At 34.0% G+C, this 24,226-nt stretch overlaps 3 protein-coding genes across 3 annotated transcripts; 2 read left to right on the forward strand and 1 right to left on the reverse strand.

Moving 5' to 3' along the window:
- The first annotated feature begins 15,929 nt into the window (after positions 1–15,929).
- On the forward strand, positions 15,930–20,370 carry LOC128192980 (failed axon connections homolog). The gene is made up of 6 exons (XM_052866123.1): positions 15,930–16,089; positions 17,508–17,631; positions 18,724–18,926; positions 19,157–19,353; positions 19,564–19,680; positions 19,806–20,370. The coding sequence occupies exons 1-6, from the start codon at positions 15,983–15,985 to the stop codon at positions 19,907–19,909; spliced, it is 852 nt and encodes a 283-aa protein (XP_052722083.1). The 5' UTR covers positions 15,930–15,982; the 3' UTR covers positions 19,910–20,370.
- Positions 20,371–20,598: 228 nt separating this feature from the next.
- Positions 20,599–22,740, forward strand: LOC128192520 (failed axon connections homolog). Its single transcript, XM_052865262.1, has 6 exons — positions 20,599–20,757; positions 20,997–21,120; positions 21,293–21,495; positions 21,831–22,027; positions 22,348–22,464; positions 22,610–22,740. Exons 1-6 carry the CDS (start codon positions 20,642–20,644, stop codon positions 22,711–22,713), a joined length of 861 nt encoding a protein of 286 aa, XP_052721222.1. The 5' UTR covers positions 20,599–20,641; the 3' UTR covers positions 22,714–22,740.
- Positions 22,741–23,352: 612 nt separating this feature from the next.
- On the reverse strand, positions 23,353–24,100 carry LOC128191262 (uncharacterized). Its single transcript, XM_052863348.1, has 2 exons — positions 23,605–24,100; positions 23,353–23,411 (listed from the first exon to the last, which is right to left on the reverse strand). The coding sequence occupies exons 1-2, from the start codon at positions 24,098–24,100 to the stop codon at positions 23,353–23,355; spliced, it is 555 nt and encodes a 184-aa protein (XP_052719308.1).
- Between the last annotated feature and the right edge of the window lie 126 nt (positions 24,101–24,226).

Genomic DNA, 24,226 nt, shown 5'->3' on the forward strand with positions numbered 1-24,226 from the left:
GTGTTAACATTAGAAAATATTGGAAACCGGAGAATGAAGAAAACCTCGTACCCACCAAGAAGGGGATTTGTCTCCGCCCTCTCGAATACTTAAATCTTAAATTACATCTGAGTAGCATTGAAAAAGCCGTTCCCGAACTGGAAACCATTGAACCCTGTTTTCTACAGGACGACCATCAAAACTAACTAGGGATGCTTCGATGTGCAACGTGTAATCCCTTAGAATACCAGAACTGGTGAAACGATTACAAACGAAATGTGTGGAGACATTTTCATTGTTTAAAAAAAAAACCTGTATGAATTGTTTATATCAATCACACCTTTTATAACTTTCTCATTTTAACTTTGTTTATAAATTCGTATAAATTGTATGTATTCAAATAAATATATACATGTATCGATCACTAAAATCTTGTTATAAACCATTGTTTGAACGAAGGGTTGCGTATCAAGCAAGTTTTTATACAAGCTAGTATGATGTCTTCTACAAAGTGTCGACAATTATTATATTATGTGTTATTTAGAGTAAAACCATTGTCGATATGTTGTTCATCACTTGTGTATGCGTGTATTGGTTGGAAGACATGTGCAATTTTGAAGTCGACACTCACAAATGACAATGTTTTAAACAAAATGAACATTGTTGTGAGCGAAATATATGGAAACTTAATAATATTTATAGATGTAATAATCATATAAAATAAAACAAATAGAAATCTTCATATTTGTTATTTAATCATATGATTCAGCTAGGATATACATATATATATATACCTCGATAAATAAGGCTTGATTTATTTTACTCGAATAATGGGACTGTCAAACGTCGTGTACCTTGGAGATATAAATTGTGTTATCAATCTCAGACAACTTGCAACACAGTAATTTACTTATTGGTAATTTTTTCAGCAAAATTTTGAGATGGAAATATAGCTAAGTTGTTTGGTTAGTTTTGAATAGGGGACCGAATTGGAAGGGTGTAAATATATGTATGTTTTATATTGAAATCCAACTTGTCAGTAGACTAGATACCTGATAATAAAAATTCAGTGTTTTTAAAGAGATGTTAATTAAATTATCACGTTATTTTCACAATTGCAAAGAAATCGAAGAGTTTTTAATAATTTAGCCGTTTTTATACAAGCCAAAGAATTAACCTTGTAATCGACTGAAAATTGTGACTACTATTTTTTATTACATTACCACCCAGTTGTTTACATTTTTTTTCAGTTACAGTAAGATTACATTCACATACATGTGACAGTTTTATAATGACTTTTAGTCATTTAGTCTATAATTGCTTTATTTAAATACTGATTTAGCACATCCATCTATTTTAATTGTAATATTATTTGAATTACAAAATACCTTTTAGGACATGACTATGACTTTCAGCGATTTTTTTTCGTTAATTTTAAAAACTATTTTAATCCTAAACAGAGTATTGATTTAGTAATACGGAACAGATAAAGTGACAGCGTGAAAAAAAAATCTATTTGTGATCTATTATTTCAAAACCCACAATCATATTATTTTGGAATCTTATTGTATCATTTTTAAATCGAAAGCCTTTGCATATGATATATCATATTTACGTGTAAATGATTAATAGAATAGTATTGAAAGTGAAAACGGTGTTACAAGATGATTGTATGCATTCAATTTTATCACAATGAATTGAGTTAACTGCAAATGAAGCTTTTGCAGACTTGTAACAAACAATTTTAAGCCTTCATTAATTTTGCGTTGATTTTCAGAGTTGAGGTAGAACGCTAAAATGATACGTAATTTGCTTTGCAAAATGTAATATTTTACAATGTTTAAATCTACTTCTTAAAGTATAATATAAATCATATGATGTTTATAAAGCGATTTTAAAAACGACCCGTCCAACTTTTAATGCTTTGTAACATGTAGGTTCAACTCTTCCTTGACTGTTTTTCTTTGCCTATCGGGTAACTAAAACACATAAATGTATGAAACTTATTTCTAAAGGGATGGTAGCATACTTGGGGGAAGATATCAGTGAGTGGAATTCATTGCATTTTATTACGGTTAGCAGATAATAGAACTTTTAGTTCTTTAAAACTTTACTTCATCATGTTCATAAAATAAAGTATTTATACCTGTCTGCCTTTTCCGAATAAACAATAACACACTTTCAAGAGTAGAATAGGTCATTTATTACAATAAATAGTAAATGACAGTAAACAAACACAATCTAGGGTTGTTAAAGTTATATACATGTAATAATACAAACAATGTATTATCACAACCTGAGAACAATAGGTGTGTAATCTGCATGTAACATATTATGCTGGCATATAAAATGAAGCTCAAATCATTTGGCAAACTTAGGAAAAATCTGGAAAAAGGGGGCGTTAAAAGTTCGAAACACTCACTTCCACAACAAAACGATCTTGATTTGTTTTATGTTTATTTATACCTAGAGAGTATAGTAATTAATGATCCTAGTCTCCAATTTTGGTGTTATTTTTTAAATAATACAATAATGGACCTTGTTAAATTGAGTTAGCTGATGAAATTCAGCTTACAATCTTACATAAATCGTGAATCGGTTGCAGAAGTACATGTAATCATAAAATATATAGACACAATGACAAATATAAAACAGCTTAACCACAGATTTTTTGGGGGGAAATGAGTAGGTTCATCGCAAGACCTCTGTACGAACATTTAAGCCACATTCACTATATGGTAATAAAAATATCCACTCGTCTCTGATGTTCTAAATAGATCTCATCTATAGGTACAAATATATGTAGGTGTATCTGGGTTTTTTTTCGAGAAGCTTTCTGTTATCCTTGGCAAGTCAGGGTCAGTGCTAGTGGATACATGTAATTATACTGCTTGCACCACGATATAGACCATACAAAGTTTGGTATGCCTCTGAAAACAATTGTTATGATTTTAATTATACATTTGTTTTGACTATTTAAATATCACTATGCTAAGTCACACTCTATTTTGACCAAAACTTTTAGAGAGAAGTAAGCGTTGTTTTGTTGTTTTCTTTTTGTTATTTTTTTTTTTTTTTTTTTTTTTAATTTTATTTTGTTTTGGGTATTGGGTACCACTAAGACCTGGGAAGCTAGTCCCAGTCTCATTTTGAGCATATATATATATCAACTAACATTTTCAGAGTATTTATAATGCAACTACGGTCATCCATATAAATAATCCAAACGTCTAAAACCCCGAAAATGTTTGTAAACAAGAGACATTGGACATACTTGGTTACTTTTCTCATATAGTTTAAAGGTAAAGTAATAAATGTAATTATTCTTATTAAAATCAATGGCAATGCCTGCATTTGATTAAGATTTTTTGACAATAAGCATACCTTTGTTTTGATTCTTTTGACACAATACAATCAAGATTTAAAACAAAACTGTGCTGATAATGTTGATATTAGGAGAATGATTAAAACTTTATATGATACTATTTTTTGTTGTTGAAAAAAAAATTATTCAGTATCCAATAATTACCTCCCTCTGCAATACATATGAAACATTTGTAGTCAAAATGGGGTCAACTAGTGTTGCATTGACAAATAGAAAGAGTGTTTTTATTTTTTATTTGTTTCCTATGTCGGTTAAAACGATGCCTATTATTCGTTTTTTTACAATCTGAAAGGGGAAATCTGTATAAACAAATTTGAAGATATCACCACAACAATAAATTTAATTTACAACTAGACTTTGACCCGCACGTGCACGGGTTGACATTGCATATCGGACATTTACGAAATAGGTACATTGACACACCTTATTATTGACATTTACATACATGTAACACGGCTATTAGCCTACAATAATGCTATATTAATTTCACTACACTTTCCTTAGTTCAATAATGCTATATTAAAATCACTACACTTTCGTTAGTTTGAATAATCTAACTGTGTCTCGGGAAAGGCCTTCGCCACAGTTAGAATGCCTTCCTCATACCCGTAATGCAGCAGAAAATTGCAGAATCGCTCCGGAACGATTTTGGAGAAAGTTAATGAAGTTGCCTTGAAAATAACAGTCGAATTCATCCCAATAAACCTTTTTGAAACAGCAAATACCTTTCAATTATAAATTTTAATCCATAGAATGGAAGAATTCAACACCTTTTCACCAACGTACGTATACTCGTATTTTCTTTGTAAAACTGGGTCTGTAGGACATTGTTCATTTTTACGATAAAACATATTCTATTTTAACTCTCCTAACAAATATAATGTAATTTTTTTTTTGCATGTAATCAATTTTTTTTTCATCACGAAGACAAAAGTAAGTACTTAGTTGAAATGTATGTTTGTTTTTTTTATACTTTCTCTCATGAGAAATCATTAATATATATGAACAGAATATATAGCAAAAGTCCAATGAAAATTTACCCGTATTTGTATTATCATTTCAGAGTTTATTCATGCAGATGTGATATTCAGGAAACATACACTAAAGATTCCCTTAGCGTGAATGTATTGTGCAAGCGCAAGATTGTAAAATCCAAAAAAATCCAGTTGATTTCCGGGATTTTTTGAGGAATTTCCGTTGGTTATTAATTAGTGAAGCTTAAATGGGAAAAAAATAAAAACAAATTGGTAAACTTCAAGTACGAATGAATTTTGAAATATATAAAACAGAAGACCGTATTCTTCCGATTTCTCGGTATCAAAGACTCAAAAATTCGAGTCTTTTATTTTAATATTAGTAGTATAGATATTCGAAAGCAAATAGAGTTAAAGAATGTGAAAGTTAATAATATGCACATCCAGTATAACAATAAATATCATGATGATGGTTCTATTAATGTAAACACAATCTAGAAACAAAGAGTAAGGAATTAAAATGGTTAATAAGTGAGCCAATGTTCAAATTATATATGTGCTGAGTTTTATTTTGGTGAACCAATATGAACAACTGTTCATCCTTTAGAAGAGTTTCATTAAGGACAACAAATAAGTTAAAATAAAAAATAAATGAGTTAAATATACATATTATGAACATTTTGAAATTTAAAAAAACCTCACATTATTGTTTGTAACCGGGAAGGAAAACATGATTCAGGCTGGATTTCCTTTTCATTTACGTATAATTATTTCAAATCACTTTTTTTTTCAATAATCTGTTTTGAAAGTCTTCTGTATTTTCAATAAAATCAATTATAAAATTTATGACAAGCCCTTTATTATTTAGTCTATATGCTGTCGTCACATCTGCAGAATCAAGTTTACAAAATCCCAGTGAGTTCTTACTCTCGACAAAATTGTTTTTTGTCTCGTTCAAGGCGTAAAATATCTTGATGTCCTGCTCTCTCAAATACTTTTGAAGGTACCGATTGTAAAATTCTGATCCCTTGTCGGTACGGATGACCTTGGGTCGTCTCGGCCCACTCACTATGTCTTGGAATGCCTCGATGACAGATTTAGTTTTTCTGTCTTTCAAGGGTCGAACCCACATGAAACGAGAGAACACGTCTACGATCACTAACAGGAATTTGATTCCGTTGTTGTACTAGGACAAGTTCTGAACATCGGCGAGATCTGCCTCCCATTGGTAGTCGATACCTTGAACTACCACACGTCTACGTTTGAACCCTCGACGCTTCACTTTCTTTTACAGTGAGTAACCGTCTTGGTTTTGTAAAAACTTTTTTGATTTTTCCAAGACCAATGTCATACTTTTCCTCGCGTTTCACCACCTGATATAACTTGGAGGGTCCGGCAAAGGAACCTGGATGTCGAGGATCATTCCAGATTTTCTCCAGGTACTCCATGATCTGATCACTCGGGCAGTTTAAATTGAGATAACTACTTGTTTTATCCTCATGAACTATTATACCTCTGTGTTTTACTATTCTCAAGACAAAAAAAAAATAAAATCAACAAAAATCAATTTTTTTTCTGAACAGATTTATTGTATTCAAACATGCATGACTGATATAAAAAAAAACAAAAACCAAAAAAACCAACAAAAAACCCCAAAAAAACAAACAAACAAACAAAAAAAAACACTAAAAAAAAAAAAAAAACCCACTAAACCAACCTACAATTCTAAACATTGTCCCTGTCTCACTACTGCGGTCGATCTTGTCCATACGACTCGGAGCACATTCCCAGTGTCCTAGATCGGTGGGTTCGGATTCTCCACAGGAACAACATATAAATGTAGGAGTTTTGCTCGAAAGTTGGTAAGAATAATGTTACAAAATATTTAACTCAAAAATCTTTTCCGTCTGACACCATGTTAGCATAAACACAATTCTTTGATCAACGGAGATGTTCTTTGTAAAGATGTTCTATGTAGGAATCATCGCAGGATTCCCAGTCTTTGAGAGACAATCCACACGAAAAACAGGTGACTCTGTCTCCAATTTCGGTGTAGATGAAACCAGCTCTAGCCAAGTCCTTCTTGTTGGAACCTTTGAGAAAGCTTGACCAATCTCTAAAGCTGACATAACGTTCGGTAAAATTGGCATACTTTGGGTGTTTCCATTCGTTCCAGTTTAGTAGGAAAGGAGAAGATATGTTCTGAACCGACCTCCCTGCATTCATTTGCAGCGGGAGCCAATCTAGAAGGTTTGATTTGCAGCGGGAAAAGTGCCTTCTAGATTGGCTCCCGCTGCAAATGAATGCAGGGAGGTCGGTTCAGAACATATCTTCTCCTTTCCTACTAAACTGGAACGAATGGAAACACCCAAAGTATGCCAATTTTACCGAACGTTATGTCAGCTTTAGAGATTGGTCAAGCTTTCTCAAAGGTCCCAACAAGAAGGACTTGGCTAGAGCTGGTTTCATCTACACCGAAATTGAAGACAGAGTCACCTGTTTTTCGTGTGGATTGTCTCTCAAAGACTGGGAATCCTGCGATGATTCCTACATAGAACATCTTTACAAAGAACATCTCCGTTGATCAAAGAATTGTGTTTATGCTAACATGGTGTCAGACGGAAAAGATTTTTGAGTTAAATATTTTGTAACATTATTCTTACCAACTTTCGAGCAAAACTCCTACATTTATATGTTGTTCCTGTGGAGAATCCGAACCCACCGATCTAGGACACTGGGAATGTGCTCCGAGTCGTATGGACAAGATCGACCGCAGTAGTGAGACAGGGACAATGTTTAGAATTGTAGGTTGGTTTAGTGGGTTTTTTTTTTTTTTTTAGTGTTTTTTTTTTTTTGTTTGTTTGTTTGTTTTTTTGGGGTTTTTTGTTGGTTTTTTTGGTTTTTGTTTTTTGTTTATATCAGTCATGCATGTTTGAACACAATAAATCTGTTCAGAAAAAAAATTGATTTTTGTTGATTTTATTTTTTTTTTTGTCTTGAGAATAGTAAAACACAGAGGTATAATAGTTCATGAGGATAAAACAAGTAGTTATCTCAATTTAAACTGCCCGAGTGATCAGATCATGGAGTACCTGGAGAAAATCTGGAATGATCCTCGACATCCAGGTTCCTTTGCCGGACCCTCCAAGTTATATCAGGTGGTGAAACGCGAGGAAAAGTATGACATTGGTCTTGGAAAAATCAAAAAAGTTTTTACAAAACCAAGACGGTTACTCACTGTAAAAGAAAGTGAAGCGTCGAGGGTTCAAACGTAGACGTGTGGTAGTTCAAGGTATCGACTACCAATGGGAGGCAGATCTTGCCGATGTTCAGAACTTGTCCTAGTACAACAACGGAATCAAATTCCTGTTAGTGATCGTAGACGTGTTCTCTCGTTTCATGTGGGTTCGACCCTTGAAAGACAGAAAAACTAAATCTGTCATCGAGGCATTCCAAGACATAGTGAGTGGGCCGAGACGACCCAAGGTCATCCGTACCGACAAGGGATCAGAATTTTACAATCGGTACCTTCAAAAGTATTTGAGAGAGCAGGACATCAAGATATTTTACGCCTTGAACGAGACAAAAGACAATTTTGTCGAGAGTAAGAACTCACTGGGATTATGTAAACTTGATTCTGCAGATGTGACGACAGCATATAGACTAAATAATAAAGGGCTTGTCATAAATTTTATAATTGATTTTATTGAAAATACAGAAGACTTTCAAAACAGATTATTGAAAAAAAAAGTGATTTGAAATAATTATACGTAAATGAAAAGGAAATCCAGCCTGAATCATGTTTTCCTTCCCGGTTACAAACAATAATGTGAGGTTTTTTTAAATTTCAAAATGTTCATAATATGTATATTTAACTCATTTATTTTTTATTTTAACTTATTTGTTGTCCTTAATGAAACTCTTCTAAAGGATGAACAGTTGTTCATATTGGTTCACCAAAATAAAACTCAGCACATATATAATTTGAACATTGGCTCACTTATTAACCATTTTAATTCCTTACTCTTTGTTTCTAGATTGTGTTTACATTAATAGAACCATCATCATGATATTTATTGTTATACTGGATGTGCATATTATTAACTTTCACATTCTTTAACTCTATTTGCTTTCGAATATCTATACTACTAATATTAAAATAAAAGACTCGAATTTTTGAGTCTTTGATACCGAGAAATCGGAAGAATACGGTCTTCTGTTTTATATATTTCAAAATTCATTCGTACTTGAAGTTTACCAATTTGTTTTTATTTTTTTCCCATTTAAGCTTCACTAATTAATAACCAACGGAAATTCCTCAAAAAATCCCGGAAATCAACTGGATTTTTTTGGATTTTACAATCTTGCGCTTGCACAATACATTCACGCTAAGGGAATCTTTAGTGTATGTTTCCTGAATATCACATCTGCATGAATAAACTCTGAAATGATAATACAAATACGGGTAAATTTTCATTGGACTTTTGCTATATATTCTGTTCATATATATTAATGATTTCTCATGAGAGAAAGTATAAAAAAAACAAACATACATTTCAACTAAGTACTTACTTTTGTCTTCGTGATGAAAAAAAAATTGATTACATGCAAAAAAAAAATTACATTATATTTGTTAGGAGAGTTAAAATAGAATATGTTTTATCGTAAAAATGAACAATGTCCTACAGACCCAGTTTTACAAAGAAAATACGAGTATACGTACGTTGGTGAAAAGGTGTTGAATTCTTCCATTCTATGGATTAAAATTTATAATTGAAAGGTATTTGCTGTTTCAAAAAGGTTTATTGGGATGAATTCGACTGTTATTTTCAAGGCAACTTCATTAACTTTCTCCAAAATCGTTCCGGAGCGATTCTGCAATTTTCTGCTGCATTACGGGTATGAGGAAGGCATTCTAACTGTGGCGAAGGCCTTTCCCGAGACACAGTTAGATTATTCAAACTAACGAAAGTGTAGTGATTTTAATATAGCATTATTGAACTAAGGAAAGTGTAGTGAAATTAATATAGCATTATTGTAGGCTAATAGCCGTGTTACATGTATGTAAATGTCAATAATAAGGTGTGTCAATGTACCTATTTCGTAAATGTCCGATATGCAATGTCAACCCGTGCACGTGCGGGTCAAAGTCTAGTTGTAAATTAAATTTATTGTTGTGGTGATATCTTCAAATTTGTTTATACAGATTTCCCCTTTCAGATTGTAAAAAAACGAATAATAGGCATCGTTTTAACCGACATAGGAAACAAATAAAAAATAAAAACACTCTTTCTATTTGTCAATGCAACACTAGTTGACCCCATTTTGACTACAAATGTTTCATATGTATTGCAGAGGGAGGTAATTATTGGATACTGAATAATTTTTTTTTCAACAACAAAAAATAGTATCATATAAAGTTTTAATCATTCTCCTAATATCAACATTATCAGCACAGTTTTGTTTTAAATCTTGATTGTATTGTGTCAAAAGAATCAAAACAAAGGTATGCTTATTGTCAAAAAATCTTAATCAAATGCAGGCATTGCCATTGATTTTAATAAGAATAATTACATTTATTACTTTACCTTTAAACTATATGAGAAAAGTAACCAAGTATGTCCAATGTCTCTTGTTTACAAACATTTTCGGGGTTTTAGACGTTTGGATTATTTATATGGATGACCGTAGTTGCATTATAAATACTCTGAAAATGTTAGTTGATATATATATATGCTCAAAATGAGACTGGGACTAGCTTCCCAGGTCTTAGTGGTACCCAATACCCAAAACAAAATAAAATTAAAAAAAAAAAAAAAAAAAAAAATAACAAAAAGAAAACAACAAAACAACGCTTACTTCTCTCTAAAAGTTTTGGTCAAAATAGAGTGTGACTTAGCATAGTGATATTTAAATAGTCAAAACAAATGTATAATTAAAATCATAACAATTGTTTTCAGAGGCATACCAAACTTTGTATGGTCTATATCGTGGTGCAAGCAGTATAATTACATGTATCCACTAGCACTGACCCTGACTTGCCAAGGATAACAGAAAGCTTCTCGAAAAAAAACCCAGATACACCTACATATATTTGTACCTATAGATGAGATCTATTTAGAACATCAGAGACGAGTGGATATTTTTATTACCATATAGTGAATGTGGCTTAAATGTTCGTACAGAGGTCTTGCGATGAACCTACTCATTTCCCCCCAAAAAATCTGTGGTTAAGCTGTTTTATATTTGTCATTGTGTCTATATATTTTATGATTACATGTACTTCTGCAACCGATTCACGATTTATGTAAGATTGTAAGCTAAATTTCATCAGCTAACTCAATTTAACAAGGTCCATTATTGTATTATTTAAAAAATAACACCAAAATTGGAGACTAGGATCATTAATTACTATACTCTCTAGGTATAAATAAACATAAAACAAATCAAGATCGTTTTGTTGTGGAAGTGAGTGTTTCGAACTTTTAACGCCCCCTTTTTCCAGATTTTTCCTAAGTTTGCCAAATGATTTGAGCTTCATTTTATATGCCAGCATAATATGTTACATGCAGATTACACACCTATTGTTCTCAGGTTGTGATAATACATTGTTTGTATTATTACATGTATATAACTTTAACAACCCTAGATTGTGTTTGTTTACTGTCATTTACTATTTATTGTAATAAATGACCTATTCTACTCTTGAAAGTGTGTTATTGTTTATTCGGAAAAGGCAGACAGGTATAAATACTTTATTTTATGAACATGATGAAGTAAAGTTTTAAAGAACTAAAAGTTCTATTATCTGCTAACCGTAATAAAATGCAATGAATTCCACTCACTGATATCTTCCCCCAAGTATGCTACCATCCCTTTAGAAATAAGTTTCATACATTTATGTGTTTTAGTTACCCGATAGGCAAAGAAAAACAGTCAAGGAAGAGTTGAACCTACATGTTACAAAGCATTAAAAGTTGGACGGGTCGTTTTTAAAATCGCTTTATAAACATCATATGATTTATATTATACTTTAAGAAGTAGATTTAAACATTGTAAAATATTACATTTTGCAAAGCAAATTACGTATCATTTTAGCGTTCTACCTCAACTCTGAAAATCAACGCAAAATTAATGAAGGCTTAAAATTGTTTGTTACAAGTCTGCAAAAGCTTCATTTGCAGTTAACTCAATTCATTGTGATAAAATTGAATGCATACAATCATCTTGTAACACCGTTTTCACTTTCAATACTATTCTATTAATCATTTACACGTAAATATGATATATCATATGCAAAGGCTTTCGATTTAAAAATGATACAATAAGATTCCAAAATAATATGATTGTGGGTTTTGAAATAATAGATCACAAATAGATTTTTTTTTCACGCTGTCACTTTATCTGTTCCGTATTACTAAATCAATACTCTGTTTAGGATTAAAATAGTTTTTAAAATTAACGAAAAAAAATCGCTGAAAGTCATAGTCATGTCCTAAAAGGTATTTTGTAATTCAAATAATATTACAATTAAAATAGATGGATGTGCTAAATCAGTATTTAAATAAAGCAATTATAGACTAAATGACTAAAAGTCATTATAAAACTGTCACATGTATGTGAATGTAATCTTACTGTAACTGAAAAAAAATGTAAACAACTGGGTGGTAATGTAATAAAAAATAGTAGTCACAATTTTCAGTCGATTACAAGGTTAATTCTTTGGCTTGTATAAAAACGGCTAAATTATTAAAAACTCTTCGATTTCTTTGCAATTGTGAAAATAACGTGATAATTTAATTAACATCTCTTTAAAAACACTGAATTTTTATTATCAGGTATCTAGTCTACTGACAAGTTGGATTTCAATATAAAACATACATATATTTACACCCTTCCAATTCGGTCCCCTATTCAAAACTAACCAAACAACTTAGCTATATTTCCATCTCAAAATTTTGCTGAAAAAATTACCAATAAGTAAATTACTGTGTTGCAAGTTGTCTGAGATTGATAACACAATTTATATCTCCAAGGTACACGACGTTTGACAGTCCCATTATTCGAGTAAAATAAATCAAGCCTTATTTATCGAGGTATATATATATATGTATATCCTAGCTGAATCATATGATTAAATAACAAATATGAAGATTTCTATTTGTTTTATTTTATATGATTATTACATCTATAAATATTATTAAGTTTCCATATATTTCGCTCACAACAATGTTCATTTTGTTTAAAACATTGTCATTTGTGAGTGTCGACTTCAAAATTGCACATGTCTTCCAACCAATACACGCATACACAAGTGATGAACAACATATCGACAATGGTTTTACTCTAAATAACACATAATATAATAATTGTCGACACTTTGTAGAAGACATCATACTAGCTTGTATAAAAACTTGCTTGATACGCAACCCTTCGTTCAAACAATGGTTTATAACAAGATTTTAGTGATCGATACATGTATATATTTATTTGAATACATACAATTTATACGAATTTATAAACAAAGTTAAAATGAGAAAGTTATAAAAGGTGTGATTGATATAAACAATTCATACAGGTTTTTTTTTAAACAATGAAAATGTCTCCACACATTTCGTTTGTAATCGTTTCACCAGTTCTGGTATTCTAAGGGATTACACGTTGCACATCGAAGCATCCCTAGTTAGTTTTGATGGTCGTCCTGTAGAAAACAGGGTTCAATGGTTTCCAGTTCGGGAACGGCTTTTTCAATGCTACTCAGATGTAATTTAAGATTTAAGTATTCGAGAGGGCGGAGACAAATCCCCTTCTTGGTGGGTACGAGGTTTTCTTCATTCTCCGGTTTCCAATATTTTCTAATGTTAACACAAGGACTGTCCCCTTTGATCGTTAAGAATATATTAGCACCGATATGATAGTTCAGTTCTTCTTTCTTGGCTAAGGCTGTGTCGATCAAATCAATGGAGAGCGTCAGTGTTTTAAAAAGCTGCAAGTTTAAACTGATGCCTTTCTTAGTTGGAAACTGTCGATTTTCCGATGATTTCCATTCCCGCATGTCGACTCTACGTTCACCATTGTCCAATGTACATGCTTGAATGTATCGCTCGTTTCCTAATTCTAGACTGCACTGGGTAGTAGACATGTTGTCGTGATTAGTTTATTTAACTAAATGAATATACCTTTACCTAAACAGAGTTTAAATCGGAAACACTGTCATTTCCGAATATTTGTCTGATTGGTTTATAACATTTAAATGATTTCATCTTATGAAATAAATACCAGGTCAAACGGAAATTTATTTACTATAATAATAACATTTGATTTTATTCTAACAAGGATGTAAGAATAATGTTAAAACATATTTAACTCAATAATCTTTCCCGTCTGACACCATGTTAACATAAACACAATTCTTTGACCGAAAGAAATATTCCTTGTAGGAATCATCGAAGGGTTCCCAGTCCTTGCGAGACAATCCACACGAAAAACAGGTGACTGTCTCCAATTTCGGTGTAGATGAAACCAGCTCTAGCCAAGTCCTTCTTGTTGGGACCTTTGAGGAACTTTGGCCAATCTCAAAAGCTGGCATAACGTTCGGTAAAATTGGCATACTTTGGGTGTTTCCATTCGTTCCAGTTTAGTAGGAAAGGTGAAGAGATGTTCTGGATTGACCTCCCTGCTTTCATGAATTCGCCTGAGGTTGCTCGTATGCCTGTTGACAAGACAAAATTTGCAGCGGGAGCCAATCTAGAAGGCACAGGTTCCGACGTAGTAGGCTTGGAAAACACTGCAGAATCTGTCTCCAAGCAATGGGGTCCGCAATCTAATTTGGAAGTCATGCTTTCGTGAGGACAGTCTCGTAAATAAATCAGAAATAGGGTTCATCGTATTTTATATAGCAGTCATCACGTGATTATAATGTTTGACGTCCTAGTCACAAGGAAATACCTGTGATGTCATGAGATTTTCCATGACATCACAGGTGATGGTGATACAATCTGCTGTTATCATTAGCCAAGAAATATCTTAAATTTGATTCCTCGTATTTTTTAATTCATATCTATTGTAAAAACAATATCTAATTTCCCTCAACTTTATTACACTTAATACATATCCTCGGGAAATACATATGGACACATTTCATTAAATTTGTTCCCCATAAATTGTGATTTAAATTATTTCAACTCTCATCTCTCAATTGTGTTGGATATCTTCATAAATCAAATGAAATCAAATAAATAACGAAGAAACGTTGTTCATCATTCTAATCCTCGCATTAATATTGCCGTCTCATGACACTCCAGGAGACACATCGCGCGAATTCCGAAGCAGACGCGGAGAGAGTCGTGGCAGAAAATGTATCTGAAAACATGATAGCCCTACCACACCCGGAGGAATCACAGAACCTTGACATGTCAACTCAGACCGAATCCGAGGACTCGATAAAGCCTGAAACAACATCAGCCAATCTATCTACGAAGGAATCCGAGGAATCGCTTATCACAGAAAAGCCAGTGCTCAAAAAGAAAAAACAATTGAAAATAAAAACATTAAAGCAAAATCTCGTTACAGACTTCAAACAACGTGGATTCCATTTTAATATGTCTATATATTTGAATAAAATCATTTTTATTAAAAAATCAGATTTGTTTCTCTTTTTTAATACACCATATTACTCTTAATAGTTTTAATATATAATTAGTATTATTGTTTACATGAGAACAAGTGTGATCAAGCTGTAACAAGAGTATTTCACCGAGAGTCACGATTGTGTAATATACTCAATACAATTGATATTTCAAGGTTTAATTAAATAACGTCATCTGTTGTATTCCGTTGGAACGGTTTTTTATTTTTTTTTATCACCAATTCATATAATTAACCACAGTGTGCTTATTGTGTTGGATATCTTCATAAATCAAATGAAATCAAATAAATAAGGAAGAAACGTTGTTCATCATGCTAATCCTCGCATTAATACTACTTATCAACTTCCTGCTACGCTCCTCCCTAATTACCTTCCTGGTCTACACTGAACCTAAAAATTTTTGAACCTCAAAGTGGGGTATAATGTCCCCCTTCATACTACTGTGAAATCCATGTAGATGTAAGGTGAGTTCATATTTCAAATTCCAGTGACATGTATGCTTATTTCACACACTAATCCTTCACAAGGATGATAGTCGTACACAGAAGATTTCCGGTAAATCCGTTTGTCAACGACTTTATTTAATTAGTATGTGGACAACCGAGCTGTGTTATATTGAGAGAGAGAGAGAGAGAGAGAGAGAGAGAGAGAGAGAGAGATTGTATAAAATTTATATCCAGTCCGGTGGAGCTGGTTTTACCTTTGTCATTCCCATAACAGGACTTCGTTCGTCTGTAGCAGTTCATTCTGCTATATGGGCCCCTGATTGACCTGTAGATTCGATGATCTTTGTTCAAACTTGGCAGAAATAAATGGCTTAAAACTTTGTAATATCCTATTTTCTATATACAGTATGTATTTTTGTATTAGAACAAGATATGATCTATGATGGGCGGAGCGAAGTGAAAGAGAACGTAAGATTAAGTACCTATAAATATCCTGGTCTGTCTAGTAAAATTTGCACTTCCTAAAGTAAACAAGTAACGAGTCTTGCTCATGGCCGACGTCAATTTGCAGACGGGTTTGCTGCTGAAAGTTTGTGGTACACTGGTCTTGGGTTCAGCCATTGTTTGGGTAGTGAGGAGATTTAGTATGAGACCCAGGTAAAGTATCGTCTTTATATACTCTGTCAACCTCTTTAATTTATGTAACGTTACATCTATATTGACTGTATTTAGTTCAGTTTGTAAATATGCAAAATGTTGTTTACAAAACGTAGGTGACACGCTCTTTATTCATTCAAGAGAAAAAACCCAGAACTTTTACATGTATGGTTTAGTAAATATTTTTATTGCGTGGACCCTGAGGTCCACGCAGAAAATATATAAGCGAGGTTAAACCGGATGCTATGGGGAAAATTCAGCCTGCGCATGAGCTAGCCTGGTTCCTGTGCGTAATGGGTAGCTCAGGGAACCAGGTTAGCACACGTTTATCTGAATCGGGATCAGGATTCCGTGCCATATGTGTGCATAAGTTCAAAGGCGCTGTAATTGTAATGTTGTCGGTAAACAGTACAGAAATGATTGGCATGTGATATGAATCATCAGTATTATGAAATAAGTTAATGTTATGCCGAAAATACAACATGCATCAAATAGCATAATTTGCAATGTTTTGTTGTTTTCCGAATACACATGTAACTTAACTTTACTTTTACAGTAGGCGAGGCTAGAGTACTTCCCGATTAAAAATTTTTAAGCATTTAAGTATGATTGAATAATTATGTCACTGTGTAAAAGTTAAAATCTCAAGAAAAATGCATCAAAATATGAAATGTTTAATTTACACAAAGCTGTCACTGCATAGTTAACAAAGTAGTGCGAATCGTAATGTGTGCGCAAATAGTAGAATTCGCCGAATGCCTAATACTATACATGCAATCTTCATTCATAGATAGATCATAATTATTTTAGAAGTATGAACTCTTTCAATTCTGAGATAAATAGTCAGGGCTATACATACATGTATACTTAATATAACGTACACATTTAGTGGGGGCTAGAGCCGGCGGAATCTCTGATAATCTCAAGGCTTTCACGTTTTCGTTGGAAACACATGCAAATGGTCCACGTATTGTAGTCCTTTTTAAAGGACAGCAACTTGTTATTTGAATACATGTATCATTTTAATTAACAATGATGGCTGTTAAGGATTTAGCACCAAACAATTGAAATGCGCCAACTTTAGTGCAGTTACAGTGTTTTTCTATATCCGGCATGATGTGTTTTACTGATAAAGAGTCTGGGTATTACTCTGTTTCCGTGTTCTGATAGCGTATTTTTAAGGAAATCAAATTTCAAGTGCTCTTAAACGCCCTCACTTTACAGTGTTAACTGTATGTTTTTTAAAAATGCATGTGAAAAGTGAACAAATTTTTGTTATTAACTAAATTCTAGGGAATTGTCTCAAATATTGATTTGGAAATCACGTGTTTTAATTATATCATTTCAATTGCATTTGTTATTACTTTTTTTTTTTTTTATAAAAATCAATTAGTGTATGATTAGTTTTTTTAACAAAGGGAGCCTGTTCCTAAGGATATAATTGTTCATCACCAGCCAAGTCGCGGTCCATTCGCTCCAAGTTTGACTCCATTTAGCCTAAAATTAGAGACCTTTCTTAAAATGGCAAATGTACCATATACGGTAAGTTCGTCCACAGGTGCTTGAGGACAAGATCGACCCCCCCCCCCCCCTCCACCCCCACCCCCAAGTATATAGGCCCCGGGACTTATTTTATTTTTATTAAATCATCCTTTTATAGCATATTTCTAATCTATTTTATTCATTCATTGCCCAAAATTACCTAATACAAACATTTTTAAAAAATCAGACCCTCTACTATAGAGGGGGGGGGGGGGGGGGGTGGAAGGGGGCCGGGGGGTCAATCCTGCCCTCAAGCGCCTGTAAGTTCATTATCACTTAAAAGCATGGTTAGAAATTTTGCTTGTGAGTTTTGCACAGTATGTAACAGTTATAGTACTGAAAGTAATAAACCTAATGCCACTGCATGATCAGTAGTACTGTTAACACTGATACCAAGGCGCGTAGCCAGAATCATCACCCCAGAAACTAGTCGGTATAATCACTACCGTTATAAACCATTATCACAGCGCCAATGTATCACCACCTCTGTCACCACTCTGCCAAATGTATCACTTTGATATCATTCCCGTATCAGCATCATTACCACAATATCACTAGTACTTTACCACTGCTACCGTCACTGCCCCAACTTGCCACTATGATATTGTAACTACGGTAACCTTCCATCATTCCTATCTTTAAACTATCACCACTTCACCATGACCAGTATGTGGCACCATAACACCACCGCTAAACCAAACTTTTCAAAAATAATGTCATTACAGCGGTATCACCATGCATTATTTCCATTATACCATTGGATTTACCACTTCGCCATGACCTGTTTCTCACCACATCCACCACCAATAAACCAAAATTACTACTCAAATTACCATTTTTATAAAATACCTAAAAAGTATTTCAGTTATTATTACTGAAATCTTACTGTCACTGTGAACAGAAATAATATTATTAATATACAGTATTATGGGTTTTTTTCTATGTTCTCTCACTGCGAAAAAATTCTAAATCATGTTTTAATAATGTGTCTATATTTATAATGAGGAAACAATGTTGTTTTTCTTGTACTCTATTTTTATAAATACAATATTATTATGCCAAAATTGTCATACACATATTTTCTGTTTTCAGAATGTTTACGATAGCTTTAAGAACCGCAGCTCTAAAGGCAAAATGACGTGGATAGAGTACAACGGAGAAGACATCGCCGACTCTGAGCTTTGTATTGACTATATCAAGGACAAGTTCCAGGTGGATGTTAACTCTGATTATACACCGGAACAGTTGGCGAGTGGGTTCATGGTTCAAAAGATGGTGGAGGACCATTTATATTGGTAACGCAATCTGTTTAAGAGGCACTTTTATAGAAAATACTTAAAACATAACATTTCCGAGGCACCAATGTATATATTGTTTCAACATTTCCACTGAATGGAACTTTTGGCTAGTTTCTGACTTATGGCAACAATTAAGTGATATCAAAGTTTAAGAACATTGATAAAAGTTTTGATTTCTGATTTAGAACACTTTGCCTGACTTTAATGGTACATTTGTATATTTTCAGGACATTGATACTGTATCGGTATGTGTATGAGGGCGCTCTAAGACTGGGCGCCTATCGCTCCTTCTCCTTCCTCTTTAGATACATGGCAAAATGGAAGGTACTGAAGGATTCCAAGGCACACGGCATAGGACGGCATAGTCAGAACGAGGTCAACACACTCATGACGCGAGATCTCGAAAATCTGTCCAATTACTTAGGTTAGGGCATCTGCATGACTTAGGTTAGGGCATCTGCATGTATTTACTCCTGCTTCATCATGGTTAATCCATCCATTCATTGATCTGACCGTTCAACTATTCCATATTACAAAACGCTCTTCGTACTCATATTTTCCATTTGCCCTTTTCGCTGTTTTCAATGCGTTGATATATATTTCTGTAATTCTGTATATGTGTGTGGTATTGAAGGTACAAAGAAGTTCTTGCTGGGAGAACAGCCATCACAAGTGGATTGTAGTGTGTTTGGAATGTTATCTCAGTTCTTCTGGCATGGGTTTGGTGATCCAACAGAAGAAGCTATTAAAAGTATTGATATATATACTAAGTAAATACATAAATTAATAATATGATACATAACTATTGGTACCAATTAATCAAATTGTCATTTGTTGAGACTTTTAACTGCATACTTATTTTTTATTTGTACACAGAATTTCCAAATCTATGCCAATATTGTGAACGTATGAAGACGGAGTTTTGGCCGGACTGGGACAAGTGCATAACACACGGTGAATCTGGACAGACAGTCAAATAACCGACGCTCATTTTGTCGTTTTTTCTTGATTTTGTTTTTTATAACAGTATTAGAATATCTATATCTGTCATACCTGAATGGATTGACAACGATTTACGATTATCTAGAATATTGCATTTAAGACTGCATGATATGTGTAAATGTGTATCAATTGTTTTCGATTAAATCATTTGATTGCTGTATTAATATGATCCGTTTAAAAATCCAGATCACGTCTCTAAATCACTGGCTCTGGGTGTTTACAGGAATGTACATCTAATCTCAATCTCTCATTTGCAAAAGAATATTCATAAATTACATGTAATAATCGTTAGATTTTTTTATTTTGGATGCATGGACTTAAAAATGTATTCTATATTTGTACCATGCTACATGTACGAAACGTTCATGTATCAAATTGACGGTTTATACAACTTTTGCTCTTTATGTTCAATCTGTAATAAAATATTTTGGTATTTGAATACCTTTATTGCTTACTATTTTTAAACCTTGAATCGATCTGCCGTTATATAGAAGTATTCAATGAACATATATGCAAAATGAACAAATTAATGACTTTGATATACATGTATATAAATATATGTGCGAAGAGATAGTTATTCTTCGACACGCCTTTGTTGTCCAGACTCGTGTAATGCGGCCTCGGGTGAATTTAGGACGTTGAGTTAAACGTGTACACATTGGGTGTACACCAGTCCAATCATTTAAATCAGACTGACCATCCTAGATATAATGTATTTCATCGAAGTTGTTAGAAAGGTTGTTGAAAACCACTTCAAAGAAATCAGCGTTGTTGCTCTTTCTAGTGCTATAGTACTAGTGGTAAAAAGGTTCAGACGAAAACCAAGGTAAGTAGTATTTACTAGTATACATGTACTAAACAGTGAGTGTTAAAATCACTCGTGATTTGGTAAGAAATCGACACCATCTTTTCATATCTTAGAAGAAAGGAATAACTGCTTAGATATTTCTGGCGATCAAGCCTTTTTCGTCCGAAAATGCAGATAAAAGAGAATAATGTTTTAATAGATACATGTACACGATTCATGCTCACTAATAGATTTCGCTCTTTCATGTTGCTTGAAAGGCAACCCTACCCCCGGGATGTCGTTATACACCATCAGGTGGGGCGAGGCCCGTTCGCTCCCAGCATAATGCCTTTTGCAGTCAAACTGGAAACCTATCTTCGGATGGTCAAAGTACCATATATGGTAATCATTGTTTTAAGATCAATTAGTATGGATGAAATAAGGTGCGTGGGTTTTTAGAATCTATTTACGCGAACCGAAATCGGAACGTTAAAACGGCATATTTTGATATCAACTTCTTAAAAATATGAACTTTTATGAAATAATTTTTTTTTTAATTTCCCTGTTCCTGTAGAATATACACGACAGCTACCAAAAACGAAGTTCCAAGGGAAAGTTGACTTGGATTGAGTACAATGGGGTGAAAGTGGCCGATTCCGAGTTTTCCATCGAATTTATCAACAAGACTTTCAATGTCGACCCAGACCAAAATTTGAGTGAAGAACAAAAAGCCATGGCGTATGCAATGCAAATCATGATCGAAGAACATACGTATTGGTAAGTTAATCGTATCATTGTGGTTGTGTTTTTTTGTGTTAGTAAGGCTTAATTTCTTTCAAAATTTTAAACTTCACAAGATAGATGCTTCATATTTTCATACGTCATATAAAGGTCATGGCTTTCATTGCATAATTATTAAAAAGACTTGGCTTCTTTAACTACCGCTATAATTTCAACGAAGATAGCAAATCTTTACACTAAAGAAGGTTAGTACTTCAGGTCATGTCCCAGTTGGTTAAATAATCGTACAAGTTACTGTTAATTTTTTTTTGAACGTAGATAGTTTCATACGAAGAAAAGAATTATTAGATTCCCTGAATTGAACCTTACAGGGCGGTCACCCTCTTTCGATGGGTTTATGAGCGGGCTGAGAAAATCAACCAATACTTGGGTATCCCCAGCATACTGCGGTACGTTTTGGTGGAGGGGCTGAGGAAGAAATGCAAGGCCCAGGGACTTGGTCTCCACAGCCCCCAAGAGGTCCGCCGTGTAATGATAGCCGACCTCCGAACCCTGGACACGTTCCTCGGTAGGCTTGTGTTGTGAGGCGATAGTTTTGCCGGCTCGAGCTGTGTAAAAGAATAAGCCGCGTTTGTTTTAATTTAGTTTTGGTCAGTAAGTGTGCATCATTGTCTTCGAATATTCACATGATGACCTTGAATTTTTTGCATGATTTTATTTTGTTTACAAAAGTGGCCAGGGTTTCGAACAGATAAAGCAAACTTCCTTCCAAAAGTTCATTTTTGAACTGTATCAGAATGACAATACAGCTTTTGTATCGTTCATTTTTCATCCAGATCCTGCCAATACCGGATCGTGTTTTTTGGGGGTTTTTTTGTTTTTGTTTAGGAAATAAAGATTTCATACTTGGAGACAATCCTTGCAAAGCGGATTGTGCAATATTTGGTCTTCTGTCGCAAATGTACTACCAGTCTTTTGGAGGAGAAAATGAAACGGCAATCAAAGGTGATTTAATTTTTGTTTATTCCGTAGAAGTAACTCCACTGACCAAATTAAGTTAACGATTTATTCTAAAAACATAAATAGACTCCTTAAGGTAATACAAACGTATAGAGTATATATCAGCGTTTAGATTTAATTTTAATTACAGAATTTCCTAAACTTTGGACTTACTGCGAGAGAATGAAGGCGCGATTCTGGCCGGACTGGGATGATTGTATAACGCACGGTGGTACAACTATTGCCACAGTGTAACACGGTGTAACACTGAAGTATGACAACAGCCGCGGTGTAACAAACAGAAGTAAAACCACAGTCACGGTGTAACACAGTGGTACAACTACTGCCACAGTGAAACTCACCGTGAAACACATTGTGGTACGAAACAGCCACGATGGAACACTATGACTATAGCCACAGTGAATAGAGAGAGTTTACATTACATGTGTTTAAATCAGTGATGTGTCTTGTATGTTTAATTGATCATAAAATTTGAAATGCCTTTCAACTGAATTTTTTTTTCAAAACACAATGTCAAAATACCACATTCTAGTGATTAAAGTACATGTATATCAGGTTTAAAGACACGAGTAGATACTCTTTATCTAAGTTATGTCCAATGATTAAATCAAGATGGTACAGACAACATCTCCTGTGATTTGTTAGTCCTACAATTGCACATCTGAGAGAGAGCTGTTCGAAATTTCACGTCAAAGCACGTATAGATTATTGGATTCACAAAATGATTGACAATCATAAACCGTCCAAATATAATCCATGCGACTAAGGCAGGTTTTGGCAAATCTAAGTAGTTTACATCGGTGTAAGCAAGCATTAAAGTAACAGCTGTCGGTACAAACGCCAATATGAACGCAATCACAATCAGAGCGTACATCAAATTGAACCAAGTCTGTACGCCTCTGTTTGGTGCAGTTTCTGTTGCGTTGGGGTTGCTATTTGGTTCATTTACAAGAGGTTCATTCTCAGTTCCTATCGATTTGAAAACTCGTTTCAATCTCAATGCAATGAGAGCATAAAGAACCACAAGTGTGATAAGGATGGCGAGAAGAAACGAATATATACTCCCGAGATGTATGAAAATGAGGTGGTGGTATTTATGGACATTGTCTTTATCGACCACCTTACACAGTGTCCCCGTCACGTTCCGTCCCTGGAAAGTCAGCTTTAAGGTCGACGTCCCGGAGAAAATCAGAGTTGGAACCATTATAAGGACAGAGACTACGATCGCTATGGCAATGGACACTCGTCTCCAGAACAGCGAGAAATCGCCCGATCGACAGACCTTTTTGTGGCGCTGAACGGCGATGATCAGAAGTAAGGCGGGCGACAGAAATCCGTTTATCATGACTGAAAACGTCAGCCACCGACAACAGGTTTCTGACGGGTAGTTGAAGAAGAAGTAGTTGTCCATCACGTTGTATGCCGTCATTGACATAGATCCCAGCAAGTCCACCACTGCTAGGACAGGGATAAAGTATCGGTCGCCATTCTCATCCTGAATCTTACACCAGTACAGTGCGATCACAATGATATTCCCAAAGATACCCAGCACCCCAGCTAGTGATATAAAGACAGTGCCCGGTAGGAGCATGTCAGCGTATTCTACCGACAAGTTAGCCATCTTTAGCAAAATGTCCTAAGCATTTATTTTTCGCACACTTCCGAGTGTTTGAAACATACAGAGAAAACCAGGAAATAAAAACAACATGTATACAAGTCAAATCTTAATTATTTCCTTTTTTAACAC

This window comes from Crassostrea angulata, chromosome 7, assembly GCF_025612915.1.
Source record: "Crassostrea angulata isolate pt1a10 chromosome 7, ASM2561291v2, whole genome shotgun sequence".
In the NCBI taxonomy this organism is placed as follows: Eukaryota; Metazoa; Mollusca; class Bivalvia; order Ostreida; family Ostreidae; genus Magallana; species Magallana angulata.

Coding starts and splice junctions, on each gene's coding strand:
- LOC128191262 (XM_052863348.1), bottom strand. CDS start 24,100: ATGGCTAACTTGTCGGTAGAATACGCTGACATGCTCCTACCGGGCACT. Junction 23,412..23,604: donor GAACGTGACGGGGACACTGT/GTAAGGTGGTCG, acceptor TGAACCAAATAG/CAACCCCAACGCAACAGAAA.
- LOC128192980 (XM_052866123.1), top strand. CDS start 15,983: ATGGCCGACGTCAATTTGCAGACGGGTTTGCTGCTGAAAGTTTGTGGT. Junction 16,090..17,507: donor AGATTTAGTATGAGACCCAG/GTAAAGTATCGT, acceptor TTTTTAACAAAG/GGAGCCTGTTCCTAAGGATA. Junction 19,354..19,563: donor AAATCTGTCCAATTACTTAG/GTTAGGGCATCT, acceptor GTGGTATTGAAG/GTACAAAGAAGTTCTTGCTG.
- LOC128192520 (XM_052865262.1), top strand. CDS start 20,642: ATGTATTTCATCGAAGTTGTTAGAAAGGTTGTTGAAAACCACTTCAAA. Junction 20,758..20,996: donor AGGTTCAGACGAAAACCAAG/GTAAGTAGTATT, acceptor GTTGCTTGAAAG/GCAACCCTACCCCCGGGATG. Junction 21,496..21,830: donor ATCGAAGAACATACGTATTG/GTAAGTTAATCG, acceptor TGAACCTTACAG/GGCGGTCACCCTCTTTCGAT.